This window comes from Acipenser ruthenus, chromosome 3 (genome assembly GCF_902713425.1).
Source record: "Acipenser ruthenus chromosome 3, fAciRut3.2 maternal haplotype, whole genome shotgun sequence".
Lineage (NCBI taxonomy): Eukaryota > Metazoa > Chordata > Actinopteri > Acipenseriformes > Acipenseridae > Acipenser > Acipenser ruthenus.
The window spans coordinates 55,781,103-55,796,904 of record NC_081191.1 but is presented as its reverse complement, the minus strand read 5'-3'; the positions used below and the strand labels follow the sequence as shown (position 1 = coordinate 55,796,904).

The 15,802-nt window shown below is 37.1% G+C and overlaps 1 protein-coding gene across 5 annotated transcripts in view; it reads right to left on the bottom strand.

Moving 5' to 3' along the window:
* Positions 1-15,802, bottom strand: part of LOC117435366 (phosphatase and actin regulator 1-like) — a 254,805-nt gene that overhangs the window by 15,535 nt on the left and 223,468 nt on the right. For all 5 annotated transcript variants that reach the window (XM_034920762.2, XM_059014049.1, XM_034058461.3 and 2 more), the window contains 2 exons: positions 8,610-8,800; positions 5,573-5,729 (listed from right to left, as the gene is read on the bottom strand). In XM_034920762.2, the coding sequence (XP_034776653.2) occupies positions 5,573-5,729; positions 8,610-8,800 (348 nt within the window). The remainder of the gene's footprint in view (positions 1-5,572; positions 5,730-8,609; positions 8,801-15,802) is intronic.

Genomic DNA, 15,802 nt, shown 5'->3' with positions numbered 1-15,802 from the left:
CACAGTAATATATAAACTCAAACCAGAAAGCATCAATCTACTATTTAATGTGTGTACGTTCATCTTTGAATCTCTTGGAAATGGTGAACCTGCTATTTCTAATACTGGTAAATAGTGATAGATTACTATAGCTTAATATAGTATTTTTAACATTTGAATAAAATCTTCTACAAGCTCACAGACTACCTCTAGCTGCTGAGCAATTTATGCTGAAATGGAAGATTTTTGACAGCTATTGGACACCTATCAAAGCTCCCAATTTCAACAGATCAGACTTCATTTCCATGTGTCCTCTTTCCAACAGCACCAAAATAGTATAAAAGTTTCAGGGCAAGTGTTTGCAATGATGCTGTATAACTATATTGTATATACTGCTGTACTCAGAATGGCAAAGTTTTAGGAAGTTCAAATAGTCGTACCCATCATTTTCTCCCACACAAACTGCCAGTGACCTTGTCGGATAATGAACAACGGTGCCACCTTCTTCCCACTCAGGGAAGATGTCCCCTGTCAATCATGAGCACAGGTAAAAGTCCTTAGTATTAATTACTTGTGAGTTCTTAAAGTTATTTAAAATATGACCTTTATAACTGGAGGATGATAAGACTGTAGGCAAATGTTGACATCTCTTATTACACTATGTAATGCAATTTTTGTTCCTGGGTAGTAAGTGTTATTTCCTAATTGCTTATGCCTCAAAAGTATAGAAAATGGCTATTATTTCCCACAAACTTTGCTTTTGTGACCAGGACAGTGATATTTTGAAATGTACCTATTTCCAATGAGAAAATGGGCGAATTTGTGTCTTTTCGTTCACATAAAGTCAGAAAAAAACAACATATGAATCCAAATTAACATGTATTTATACTAAAGTAATACAAAAATGACTACAAAAGATTTAAAAGTGAGTAGTCTCAACCAGCTCCACATAGTTTTCAGCCTTGTGATTGCCCAGGAAGCCCCGAACCACTGCGACAAAGCTGTTCCAAGCCGCTTTCTCCTTACTAGTGAGCTTCTTGGGGAATTCATTGCACTCCAGGATCTTCTTTATCTGTGGTCCGACGAAGACACCGGCTTTGACCTTTGCCTCAGACAGCTTAGGGAAGAAGTCTTGAAAGTACTTGAAGGCTGCCGACTCCTTATCTAGAGCTCTGACAAATTGTTTCATAAGGCCCAATTTGATGTGCAGTGGTGGCATCAGCACCTTCCGGGGGTCCACCATTGGCTCCCACTTGACGTTGTTCCTCCCCACAGAGAACTCGGTCCGCTGTGGCCAGTCCCGCCTGTGGTAGTGCGCCTTGGTGTCCCTGCTGTCCCAAAGGCAAAGGTAGCAGGAAAACTTGGTAAAACCGCCTTGGAGACCCATCAGGAATGCCATCATTTTGAAGTCTCCTATGACCTTGATGCCATCTCAGAAAAATGCAGATATGTATCCACTTAGGCAGCTGGAACTAAACTGAATTGGTGGGCTTAAGGCCCCTGTATTTATACTACTATTTATATTACTGGAAAGTTCTAGAAAGTTCTAGAAGTTACTCCAAGTTTACTCAGCACTGAATCTATCTAGAATGTTCTGGAAAATAGGTAAATTTCAAAATATCACTGTCCTGGTCACAAAAGCAAAGTTTGTGGGGAATAATAGCCATTTTCTATACTTTTGAGGCATAAGCAATTAGGAAATAACACTTACTACCCAGGAACCAAAAAAAAAAAAAAAATTTGTTACACGGTGTTATCAATATTAAATTGCAACCTTCCTGGGTTTTGCTAGCCTTTTCATTTGTGATACTGCACAGTACAACAAAGTTCTGCATCGTTGTCTTTCACATGACACTGACTCATGTTTTTTTTTTTTTGTTTTCTTTTTTAAATCGGATGATACTCAAATAGGGCTAAAGGGGGGGGTGGGGGGTGGGGGGTGGTTGGCAAAAATAATAAACTGAAAAAACTGCAGTCTGTTCAATTGATTTAAGCAAGGGTGAATCGGAATACTGCAGTCGTTTATCTAAACTGACCGTTTTTTTTGTTTTATTTTTGTACCTTCAAATTACCTGTCTGCTCAAATAGATATTCAAAACAAATCAAACCCTTCCCATTCTGGTACCTATTAGGCCACTTAATGTTATGCCATACAATATGATACTCTGCTTCTAATGATACTGTCCAGTTTCTTATTGCGCCAAGAATCTCGTACTGTGTTTTTATGCCACTCATGGTTAGGGTAAACAGACGTCGAAGGCATTACAATAAGTGTAGTAATGTCACTGCTTTAACGATGATTTCCCAAGGCCAGCTGTCCTTAGAAGTCATGTTTGCCCTGGATCATTTCTGTAGTTTAAGAGGGCTGAAACCCTTGGGAAGGGTGAAAACTGCACTTGAATATGCACTTTAGGCAGCCTCTGTAATTAAGGCTCCTTGTTGTTCAACTCAACAACATCACAGCTAGAAAAACCAGCAAGGTTTAATCTAATATGCTGACAAAGTGCTGAAGGTTTCATCTGGTGTCCATATGGCCCCTATTTGGATCTCAGCCGAGGACAATCTTGTCTCCCTTAGATTAATCGCTTAGGTGGCTTCCGAAGTCCTCTGCTGTGGAGGATACAGTTATAAAGGGATTCGACTTGGGACTGGCTTAACAGCTCACTGATGTATCCATGGGGCAAAGTGCCCCACTTATGGCAAGATGTATTAGCAACTACAACAAATCAGATTTACTGAATTGCCTGAATACTGTACACCAGGTGATTGGACAATTTTGTTTTGATGATTGTTTTGGATAACTGTGATAGTAATAAAATCTACAGTACTGTACTGTACTGTGAAAGGACAAGGGTCTGTGAATGCCATCTTGCACAAGTGGACTTACATAGGGTTCAATGGAAAAACACATGGAAAAAATGTCTGAAACAAAAAAAAATATGTGTATATGTAAAAAAAATAAGTGTATATATGTGTGACCATCTCTCATGGGTTTTAGCTGGATGGGGAATTTTAAATTTTAAACCCCATCCACTCTGTAAAACAACAATAACAAAACTTTGTTAAAAACACAAAACAGTACATCTAAACAAGAATAATACAAAATAATACATAATACGCACAGGGGCAGGATGTTCTCTGCCAGAAGCTCCTGTGAACCGCGGGAGATTATGTATGAAATGTGATCCATCGGAAGATAAAACGGAGGATCATGTTAGAAAATAGGATGATATTTTTTAATGGATTAACAGGTGGATTTGGCCGTTTCCACCGAAAATTTTAACTAGCTGCAAGAAATAAATAACAATATGACGGGTATGTTTATTTAAGCAACAGAATCCGAAGAAGAGGGCTTTACCATAACGAGAAGGGACTTACCAGATGACAAAGCCCTCTATGAGGCTTCTATTGCTATTTGAAAATGTTTTTCTGTTAGTTATTTTTGTGATTTTATGCAGCACTAGTTTTTGTTGCTAATGAATACAGACGTTTTCCTCAATTTTGCATGAGTAATGCGGTTTGCTCAGAATTTCATGTGTGCTCTGGGTGTTTCCAATAGCATAAATAATACCTCAGTACTAAAATAAATCTTCAACTTACATGGAGCTGTTGTTTAATTGAGGTATCTCGTACACAAAAGCTAACTTGGTTTGTGAACTGTTTGTAAAACATGTAAAAGAATAAAAATACTGGTAACTTTTTATTTTTTTAATTAGGATTTAAGTGCAGGTTTGTGTATTTGTATAGTATTTAATTTACCGTTAGGTCCAAAAACTTATTAGCGAAATAAAAAATAAAAATAACACTTTATTAATTAAAAATATCTAGTAAAAACAATTTCAACCACTCCTAAACCATCCTTTAATCGAATGATAAATTACAGTATAATGTTTTGTCTCAATCACAGACCACATTAGAATTTTGAAGAACAGCAGTAATTATTTGCTGAGGAAGAAATTAGTGTGGTTTAGGGACCTGATGATTAACTTGGACGTGTGGAAGACATTTCTGTTGCTATCTAAACAGTTAGGCCCCAGGAGTGGATTCTCCAGAGCAGTCAGGTGCATTAGAAAAGCTCAGCACTGACTGCCTTGGGCTTTCTCTGCATTTAAATATAAACTGAATTCATATCATACAGAGCGTTGTTAATAATGTGGATCAAACCAGAGGCATGTTTTCCTGGATACAAAGACTTGCCAAAAAACTAACAAGCATATCAGTAACGTACATATTCCTGTTAAAATGTTGATCACCAAGACCGAGTATATAAGGTAGTGTGGCAGACATTTCCCAATATATTCTGATACACAAAAACAAATACTAACAAAGTTTCATTACAAGGAGTAAGCGATTCTTGACATTATTTAAAATCATCAGATTCAATTCCTTGAGTTTCCATTGGATAAGCCGTTCTCTATATAAGTAAAATGTAAGTGTAACATAAGTCATTAACATGAACCAACCATAAGTAACCATCTGTGTGTATGTGTCCATTAATTAAAATCTCTCTCTCTTTCTCTCTCTATATATCTATGTGTGCGTGTGTGTGTATTCTGGATTACTTCTAACATACTGCTCTATACTATAGAACAGTGTGTAAATTACAGGGGGGTGGTAGTCAGACAAGAAGTTGGATTACTACAAGATTTGAGTTACTAAGATTCAAAATATGTTAAAAAAACAACATAGACTTAGCCATAAAAAATATACAGATATAGTATAGTAAACTATAGTACAGGTATAGCATAGGTATAGTGTGCTAAACATTAAGGGCCAGAGACCTGTCTCCTGAAATAACAGTTTCCATGACATGAACACATGACAAAAACTTACAGCACTCAAGTTTTTTGTTTACAGGCTGTAGTGACAATAACTAAGACAGCTTCAATAGGATTGTGCACATGTTTCATTTAAATGAGCTACTCAAAGTAGTTTGTCCATCCTGGTCGGCTGCACATGGCAAGGTTGATTTGCAAGCCGCCTGTGCTGTAGTTTCAGTTTCATTTGTAATTTTATGGTCTTGCATATTTCTCCACTATAAAGGCAGTGTAAAAGAAGGAAAATATATTGTTTGAGAACCTGCCAAGTGTTAAAATACCGGATTATATGATGACAATTAGAATAGAAAACAAGAAACATATCCTTGATGTCATTCTTTAATTTCCTGCCAAGACTGTACAACAGTTTATGTGACTCCAGTCTCTGTCAGTCTTAGTATTGCAGAAAAACATTTTTTGAGGGTAAACTGAATACATATCCCACTCATTCGTCCTGCATTGGTAGTAATCAATGGTTAACATTTCAGATACCACTGAATTTGTGTGATATTTGTTTATTAAAGTATTTTTGTACTAATCTACATTAATATTATTTAATCTGTTATTTTGGGTTCATCTAAATTCATGTAAAGATCTTGTGAGTTAAACCATAGTTTGGAAAAATATGTGGTTTTCCACATGTAAATACAAGTGTGACACATGAACAGTTCCCAGTGTGGGATAATGGTGTGAAATAGATCTGCTCTGCAATGGGAGTCTGTTATGCTGTGCCAGCTACTGCAGAGAGGCTGGCAGTAAAACATCTTGGTGCCTACCGTGTTAGCTTGGTCCCGATCTGCTGCCTCAGCTCCAGCCTTTCCTCATCGGTCTGCATGGGGATGATGTTCTTCTCTTCCAGTTCTTGTTTGGAAGGCCGATTGCAGAGTTTGATTGCCAACGAATCTTTCCTGCACACCTTCAATGCCAGAGAGCCTGAAAGTAAAGAGGCAAAGCAAGTCAATGGATATGCATCCTTTTGAAATGGCAGCACAGATATATATATAAGACAACATAAGTTTTCAAAGGACAGGTGCCACACCACACTAGTAGTGTTTTTTTAATTTTATAAATGCTATACATTTTAAGTCTGCAGCATAGATATATGAAGACTGATAGGGAATGCAATGTACCATCTCTCAAACACCAATTTTAACTGACAGAAATTGTATTAATACATTCAAGACAAAAGAAAGGAAAAACAAATTGTTCACAGGGGAACTTGTAGAAATAATTTAAAATTAAAAACTGCTAAATCATCACTGAAGAAGTATTCTCAAGACACCCAACGCATGAAACTAAACCAAAAGCACTGAAAATAAACAACAAACATTCTATTTTTAAAATGCTATGTGCACAAACACCTGCCATAGCACTGTCCCCATGGGAAATCAAGACAACACTGATTCAGTGTAATGTTTTACCACAAGGTTCATTGTGGTATGTGCCTTTTGAGGAAGGGGTTGGGTGTTCAATGTGGGGGGTTTGGAACACATACAGATGTAGAAGAGTAAATGGTCCCACTGTTAAATGTAAATAAGATTACACTGCCTAGATCTTCCTTCAAAACAAAGAAAATGCCCTTAATGACCTTCCTGGCAGTTAACACAACCACCCTATGAGTATTCACGGAATTTCAGAGCAGAATGGACTCACAGATTGTGTATACATCAAAGGAAGCTCTCATATGATACCAAATTTTCCACATGGAAATACTACAGGAGATACATGAGGGTCACTTGGACAAGACAAGTACTGGCCAGGAATGAATGAGCTATTTAAAACAGATCACTTACAAAAATGGTAGCTTGTCAATTTGAATGTAATGGCAAGAATTATCATATAGTACCTGACTACTTTAACTAAACACTGTATATCCATTACTCAGCACTACAAACAGGATGATCTGTTTTCTCTAGACAAAAAATAAATCATTCAGTGATAAGATGTTGATGAAGAAAACTCCTGATGGTCAGGAAGATCTTTATTAATGGCGTACAGAAGTCCACATTGACTTGCAGAATTACTTTTGGGCAGAAGGATAAACAAGCTATTCAAAACCAGCAACTTGGAAACCAAAATGGGACTTGGAAGAAAATGCAGAGAGCTTTCACTATAGGGGCCTGGTTACAAAGTTTGTCTCACGAATCCGAACAACTTGAGTGATGTCAACATTTTTTCACCATCTAAAACGGTTACCCCCTGATGGGATGGGATATTTTGGGTCATCAGATACTGATTAAAACCTAATGAGACTTCAATTGTGTAGCACATTTAGGGATGTAAAGACTGCCTCTCTAGTAAAACAGTTACAGGAGCAAACATTTAATATAGAGTTAAAAAAAAGTTGTTAAGGCATTCGGCCAGAAGACCTTTAACATGTCCATGCAGGTACCTCCATTTAGATTTCAGATCTGATCATTAGTCAAGTAGCTGCTCCGGTGATAACTTTGTTCTTTGTTATTGGTTTGATAATCATGGCTTCTAATGATGCCAGATGTTGGCAGACAAGTTTTTTTAACTGAAGATCAGACTGCCATTTGTGTTCAAATGTTGGAATCTGGGTATAGACTTGTAGCTGGTCAATTCAGCATGATCCCTTCTGTAACCAGATTGGGGACACATTATTAAACCACAGGCTTGTACACTAGATGCCCTGGACACGGGAGGGAGATCAACAACACCAATGGCCGATATTGACACAATATGGCACTGAGGAATGGGCAGTCCCCAGCACATGGGTTCAATATCCACTTCAGGACAGCCAAACTCTGAGAAACAGGATGAATGAGTCTGGTTTGAGGTCAAGAAAACCAGGTACAACTCCTCAATTGACCACAAACACAAAAGAGACTGCCAACTACAGACTTGATCAAAACAACTGGCAGCTCCATCATTCAACACCTGTTTTGTTCACTGACCAATCAAGATTCCCTGTCCACTAATGAACAACATGTTTAAATATGGGGATCTCAAGGAATAAAATTTGCTGTTATGATTCGGAATATTTTCTCATGATAAAAACTGGCTTATTGCACTGATTTCACCGTCTAAAAATAGGTATTTCAAGATTTCATGATTTAAACAAATGATCTATTAAAGCAGAAAAAAGTGTTGTCACATTAAAAACTGGTAATTTTACTATACAACAAATGTACCTAAACATTGAAATGCTTACCTGAAAAACAGTAATTGCTAAATTGTAGAATATTTAGTTTTTTATGTCCACCTTTTAAAAAAAATCTATTTTCACCGTCAGTGAATTATCAAAAATAAAAAAATAAAAAAATGTAAAAACAACAAGACACATGAAATGTCTCCTTCTTGTACTAGACAGAGTGATCTTTAGCAGAAATATTTCTGATTTTTGATGCAGCTGGTGTCTTTTTTGTTGAAGATAGTTTAAAGAAACTGTGCAGCTCTATATAGCGTGTTCAATCATTTTCCGGAAGCAAACTAAACCAGCTTCCTAAATGCAACAGGTAGATTCACCTGTTAAGTTGTCATTGTTATTAATTACTGTTGCTGTATTTTTATGTTTTTTCTTTGTTTTGTGTACAGTACTGTACATACTATGTGAAGCTTAATTGTTGTAAAGATCAGTTTGACTCTGGGACACACTTGAACGAGTCTGTTTTTCCTCAATTACTTAAGTATTACACTGTTTTTTTGTGTGGCCTCTGTACCTTAAAAAAACTAAAGGGCTGGATGACCAAGTTATCTTTAATGACAATGGCTCTATATTAAGGGCCAATAGTAACACATCTCCAATAGCAGCCCTTTCTTATATTTGTCCTGCTTAAAATAAGTTTGTACTTGTAAAGAAGGCGTCGTCGTCATCATCGTCATCATCCTCATCCTCATCCTGCTCGTCCCTGTACATGCTGGGTAGATCCTCGTAGTCAGATTCATTCGGTACATTTTCTTTATCATCGTCACACTCTATCACCACAGTTGGCACTTGTTTCCCATCAACAATGCTTCCTTGCCCTGCATGTAAACCAGAGCTGTGACAAGAAAACAGGAAACACTTTAGTTAAAATGCATAAACTACACAAGGCCCTAGCAGGATTTTCACCTCCCTTTTTCTAGTGTTCTAGTAATACAGCACAGATAGCTTCTCAAGGCACATACATATGCGAGTTTGCAGTTAATGTTGTCTTTTTATTATTTGTCCATTAACTTAACTGACATGACTATGTCGCTGTTACAAAAGGACATTTGAAACCGCAGTATCCCTTTACCATACAGTCCCACTCTGCTGAGGCAGCGTGGAACTCCTAACCATTTCCTGACGTATGAACTGATTAATGCTTCCAGCTTCTGTACTATTGTCAAGGAAACCTCATACACAGTGAGTGGCCACAGATAGTAGACCAAACCGAAAGCACCAGAATTTAAGTTTGCCTGTTAAAGCGCTGCTGTCTATTGTCACCCTAAAACCTGTCTTCCCTTGTACAAGGTGCGAGCACCTTTTTTGAGTGAAAGGTGTATGCGGCAGAGATGGATGGCTCTTTGATAGAAATAGTTTAACATATTTGAAGTCTTCCCACTGATAATGGGAATGAGAATGTAGAGATGGGATCCCAGCTAACAAGATTTACGTTTTTGCAGGTATCAGGCTTTTAAAGACTGTCACCCACACCTGAAACTGACCCAAGACTGTCACAGCTACTGGAAGCAGGCTGACTTTTGGTATACAAATTGTACATTTGTGAAACGGCAACAAGTACTGTAATGACTGTAATGTGTTTTAAAGAATATAAAACCGGCATAAAGAATATTGCAGCAAATTATGAACAGGTTACAAGGATTTGAACTAAGAAAACTGAACAAGTATTAATGTTAAGGAAGAAAGTTTGTCTGTTTGCCTTTGCTATTAGAGTGTATAAACTCTTGGAAGCTGGTCAGACTTCAAAATAGGGTCTTCTCCTATCTTTAAATTAATAAAGACTATCGCGCGGAAGTCTGTAACCTTGGCAGAAGCAGGCATCTGGGGGAACTAAACACAGAGGCTACGTATTGCAAATTAACCAAAAGAAAAAGTAACCCTTTCTAGACAGAACAAATGTTCAAAACTAAAAAAGCTATGTTATACCTATTTGATTTGATTGCAACCAAGCCCAGAGGTTTTAAAAAGTATTTTGCTCTAATAAGGAACAGAATGAAATAAACTCTCTGAAGAGAAATAATATGTTTGAATTAAACAGAAACATCATATCTGAACTAACAAGTGTTTCTGCCTGTTTGGGGCTTTAGTGTGATAAAAATAGCAATAACAGAAGTCTTAATGCTGCTATATTTCTTAATATTAACAAGCCTATAGTTTAATGGAGTCACAGTCAAGTTTCTTATTTAGAAAAGAAGTAAGCTTGATCTGAAAGTAGTCTTTAAGCTAAACACAGGTATTCTAGAATAATTCAAACAGAATATAAGTGTACATGTTTTATTATAACAGAGGAATTTTTAAGTTTGAATATAAGACAATAAAGTGTAAACTGTATTTAATAACTTTAGTACACAATGGACCTACTGAAAGAAAATAACTCATTTTGTGACCTCTTCTTTACTTGCTCATAGCAAGGCTGTGCTGGACATGAAAAAATAGTTTTTGACAGCCAAAGCGAGACTTGCTGGTAATCGGCAGTTTTGAATCCAAGGCCTTTCTATAATGAGCAAAATTAACTACCGAAATACCTTTTGCTAACAGAATAAGGGAGTATATGTATAGCATTTCATTTAAATTAGAAGAGTTGTCTATAGTATAAGCTCCTATCAGGAAGGTAGCGACTTTAATTGGGATGATGTTTGTGAGCCAAAAATACAGAGGTTTTTGTATTAAAAAAAGAAAAAGCAACTTTTGGACAGAGTTACATTTAAAACTAAAAAAATATTTATTTAAATTTTACTGCAGTAATAAACGGGAGTATTTATTTACAGGGATACTGTAGAGTTTAAAAGTGAAATAATTAAAAGTTTGTCTCATACACACAGTAGAATTCTGGAAGGGCATTAGACCTTCAAAAGATAAGGCTTAGTTTTTGGCACCTCAAAGCAGGATTTGGTGTTGGCTCTTAAAAGCGGGATTTGCCAACCTTGAATAAAAACCAATGGAAGGTACTTTAAGAAAGACAGGAGTATGTACCTCATTATATTAAGAAAATAATGAGAGCTTGGTTATAAAAATTAGGATGTAAGCTTTATTATTATCATCTGAAAAGATACCGGTCTGAGGCGGCTCTTGAATCCGGCCAAAAATGACTTCATGCGGTGAATTTGGAAAAGCGCTTACAGTGGAGTTTCATATTAATTAAAAAACAAGCCTTGGCAGGTAAACAGGGTGTCTGAAAACTGCTTGCACAGGGGATTTTTTTTAAACAGAGAGAGGTCAGGCTTAGTCCAAGCATGGTACAGTTAATATGAGGCTATTATATTTAACATGTTCATTATAGCCTAAATTTAAATTAAAATAACTGGACTGGCCACTGTATGCTTAGTGGTTTTATTCAAAGGCTTATGATAAACCCCTACAGTCTTTGTCCAATATTTTGTTAACACATGTTTGTATATGAAGTTAAACTGGCCCATTGACAACACACTGAAAAGGTAACATAATATGCTGCTAAGAGGGACATATATTTTAGACCCAGGTTAATATAATCAAATAGAGCTGGTGTTACATATTTAAAAAATCTGTCTCATATATACACATATACTTGTACTTGGTAGCAATGAGGAGGGATGGAAGACAGTGAACTATGAGCTCACATTCAATTAATTTTGATATGGGAGTCACTGGTATTTTCTAGATATATTATTCACACAAAGATAAGAGCTGTCAAAACGAGCAAATAACTAGATTTAATTGGGCCTTCTGACATATTAAAATGGAGAAAAAACTCGATAAAAGCTGAGGTAAAATCCTAGTCAAGTGTCACTCAACTTGATCTTTCAAGTTGCGTGGTCCATGCTCTGAGGATCTCTGAAAAAGCTGGTTGCTGTTTGGTCGTATTCAGAAGTCTGCCTTTAAAGACAGCTCTTGTTTTTGTGTTGTAGTCTACAACTACACTTCCATATAGTGGAAGGTAAGAACAATTTTGAATTTATATCTCATAATATTGATGCATTGCTATAAGGTATAGGATTTACATTTCAGCTTTGGAGAGTGATATATTGGATGTTTTAGGATTTAGCGGTGGGCGATTCAGCGGTTTGCATGTCTAGCCTAAGGGCTGAGTATGTGATAACCATACCTGTATTACTGTGTTGAAGTATTAATGCTGTTAAACCTGTAAAGGCACTGGAAATCGCCCAAACTGCCTATTGCTTGGGATTTGCTGTGGTCTGCAACCACCCAATCCATTTTTAAACATTTAATAAACAGAAGGAACACTATTACTGCTCTCATTCATTAAAATTGCTCTTCAACCCTTCCACTGCTGGTTGTCTCACACAGGATTCATAGAACACCAATGGCACTTTTGTACACACTGTACGGAACTCCAGTAGGCCCAGGAGATGATGACGCCCTTGCCTTTTTCACAGCTTGCTCTACTTTCCATTTAGGTGTGCAGTCCTCCATTTGGTATTCTGGTGGATTGATAGGTGGGATGTCTGAAGGAATCGACATAGGCTCCTGCCTTTTTGAATCTCTGTGTGTTTCCTCGAGATATCTCTCCAGCTCAGACTTAGTTGCTTTTAGTGTGCCATTTTTCTCCCTGGTGCATAACTTCTTTGCAAATTTGAATGGCTCTTTATAAAAGGTAGTTCTCGCACGCTCCTTCTTTTTGCAGTGTTATCATAGGCGCTCAGCTCTGCGCAATGTTGCAAGCATATCTTTTATGACCCTTTGTAATAGATTGAGTGCCTCCTGACTTTGTTCTGCTCTCCTCCATTGCTTCCTCAGCCGCCTCCTTTCTCTAACCAAGCGCTCAGTCTCCTGCTGCCGTCTAGACTTTACAGGAATAGTTTATACTTTCCCCTTTCTTTTTTCAACTCCAAACCACTCGCTTCCATATGCCCAAATTTATCCTGCTCCTTTTCGACGGTTATTATTTTTATTATTATTATTATTATTATTATTATTATTATTATTATTATTATTATTATTATTATTATTATTATTTGTTTATTTAGCAGATGCATTTATCCAAGGCTACTTACAGAGACTAGAGTGTGTGAACTATGCATCAGCTGCAGTCACTTACAACAACGTCTCACCCGAAAGACGGAGCACAAGGAGGTTAAGTGACTTGCTCAGGGTCACACAGCGAGTCAGTGAGTGAGCTGGGATTTGAACCGAGGACCTCCTGGTTAGAAGCCCTTTTCTTTAACCACTGAACCACACAGCCTGTTTTCTCAGAAGTTCTTGGCCATTTAACTCCAGGCTTGTGCCCGTTGAGGTTATTTTCTCTCTTAAGCTGGTTCATCTGACTGGGTTCACAAGGATTATTAGGTTCATCATTAGTTGTGTTTATGCAAGTCTTCCTCTTCTCATCAGAACTGTGGTTTGCTTCCTGTCGCTGGATTTCATTCGGCTGACTTTGTAAGAAGTACTGATCAATGCGAGGCCCTTATCCCTCAAGCATTTCATTCTCCCTTGACAAATCTTCAAACCCCTAACCGTTGTCACTTTGCCCTAGCTAACTGCAGATCTTGAGCTAGTCTTTAGCAAAGTACTCTCCGTTCTCATATCCATTTCCTTTCCTAAGTCGTTAACCATGTTGTCAAACCTTGAGTCATCTTCCACCGCCGCTCTCGCAGACTCTAGGGGTATTTTTCTCTTTAATTTCTTAGAAGCCTTGGGCGGGTGTCTCCAGCATTCTGTTCCATTGCAAAACACAGAGCTGGATACTGCCAGCCCCAATGGGGTCTATTTCCTCCTGTCAGCTGTCTCAAGGTCATTCCCTCGTCGCCAGCTGCACTATTCACAGCAGTCACTGGACGGATCCAGATCTTCATGATTTCCATTACATGAGAGTAGGTGTTAAAACTTCATGCTGATATTGGATTCACCTCTCGCCAAGATAAGCACCAACTAAGACATAGCTTCTTTTACTGTAAACTAATATGATCCATCTGCGTTTCCTTCCATCTGATGATGTAGATATCCTTCTGCCTGGTGTTGAAGGCTGAAGTGTAATGCTGGCTCCATGATATTACCTACCACTGTATTCACAGAATCTGGCCTAGGGCTTCGGTTGTTGCAACTGGCCAGATGGACTGCTTTTCTTATTAGATTCTAAATATGAGAATCAGGGTTATAACTTATTACAAAGCTTGTATTCCATCAGCTGTTATGTACTGAAGAGAGGGCAACAAATGGTGACAAGTTAATATGTCTGACAAAATAGAAGACAGATAACCAAATCCCATTAATCATGTTTAATGGATTAGTCTTAATATAACTAACTCCTCACTTTATGTAAGTATACATAAGAGACATTAATTTCTTATACATGATCATAAAGTGTTTAAGTTACTTGTTGCCCCCCCCCCCTCTGTTAAAGGATTTTTTCCTACTAAATACTGACCAATACCTATATGATATAAAGTTGCCGTCGCGTAATTGGGATGCTGATAAATCAGGATTTCTGCTTAAATGGGATACAACTCTGGAAGACGGTTCTTCCCAATGCTATTTATATTGTTTTATTGGGACATCACTTTGTTTAATTGGGATACAGTATTTTCAAATGATGAACGGAGATCACTTTTCAGAGCTGGAGTCTCCTGTGGTTTCTCAGGCTGCTGTTGCAAAGAAAGTTGGCGGGTCAACATCGCTGGTGTCCTGGCTTGTGACAAGATGTGATTTCATTCTTTTTCATTTCATGTAGAAATAAAAAACAGAGATTCATTTTGTTTTGGAATAAAAAAAAATTAACATTTAATCATAATGTTAAATGTTTAAATGGCACAACCGGCACAACCGCTTATACAGGATATTTTTTACATAATATTCATAAACATCTGGTTTATACAGTATGTACTATTTAAGAGAATGTGTACATTACTGGTGCCTACAGTTTGTCACTGTTAAGGTTACATTTTTACTGAATTAGCTAGATTATGCTTGTTATCCAATTTGGGCCTTGATGGTCTTAGAATTAACCAGTTTCCAACTTTAACCCTTTGCTACTGACTCGCTGTAATTTCGATACTGTAGTATCAATGATGAAACCAGTCATATCTCAGCCGTCCAATCAGCAATCATGTTTTTTAAGTTATAGTCATGACCACGGTGAATGTCACCCTGTAAATGGTTTATGGCTGAGGTGGGAGGGACATAGATCTTTTAAACTACAAGGATGAGTTATACAAGCCGCCATTGCAGCTGAGTTCAATGTGGAATGGTGTTGACACTTACCCATTTCAAAAGTCTATATTTCCAGTTCTACGTGTTAAAAAGTGCTGATTTACAACTCATCTGAAAGCTAAGAACTGGGAATTATGAGATGTCTTTTTATTTTTTTAGTTGTTATTTAAAAAAAAAAAACTTTATATCCGCTTTTTAAAAAATACGTTTGGAATGTGAACATGAATAATGTACTTTTATCACAAACAGGATAATATTATGTTTCCAGTTCATTTGTCTTACATCTGGTCTGCATTTGCCATTTCGGCTCTTTTTTGTAAAATACACATATCACAAAACCTTGTGTAACTCTGTAACTGTACAAGCTATTTCAATTCTGATTTCTGATTTGAAACCCTTGTAAAATGTCTATATTGCTTGGAAAAAAGTGAAAATTTGCATGTTTTAGAAATATTATTTATTATTATACATTTTTCAATATTGTTTTTGGAGGTGTGGCTTATATGAAAAACATCCCACAACAAAAAATATTATATCATTGGAAAGGTCTACTTAATGCCTTTCTGTTGATATGTTGGTTTTTAATTTCTGATTTACGGTTATCAAACTACAACCCCCAACACAGAAAGTTGTCATATTCATGCCTAATTATGGCCATTCTGCATAGGCAGCATAGGGTTAACAGAAGCTTATA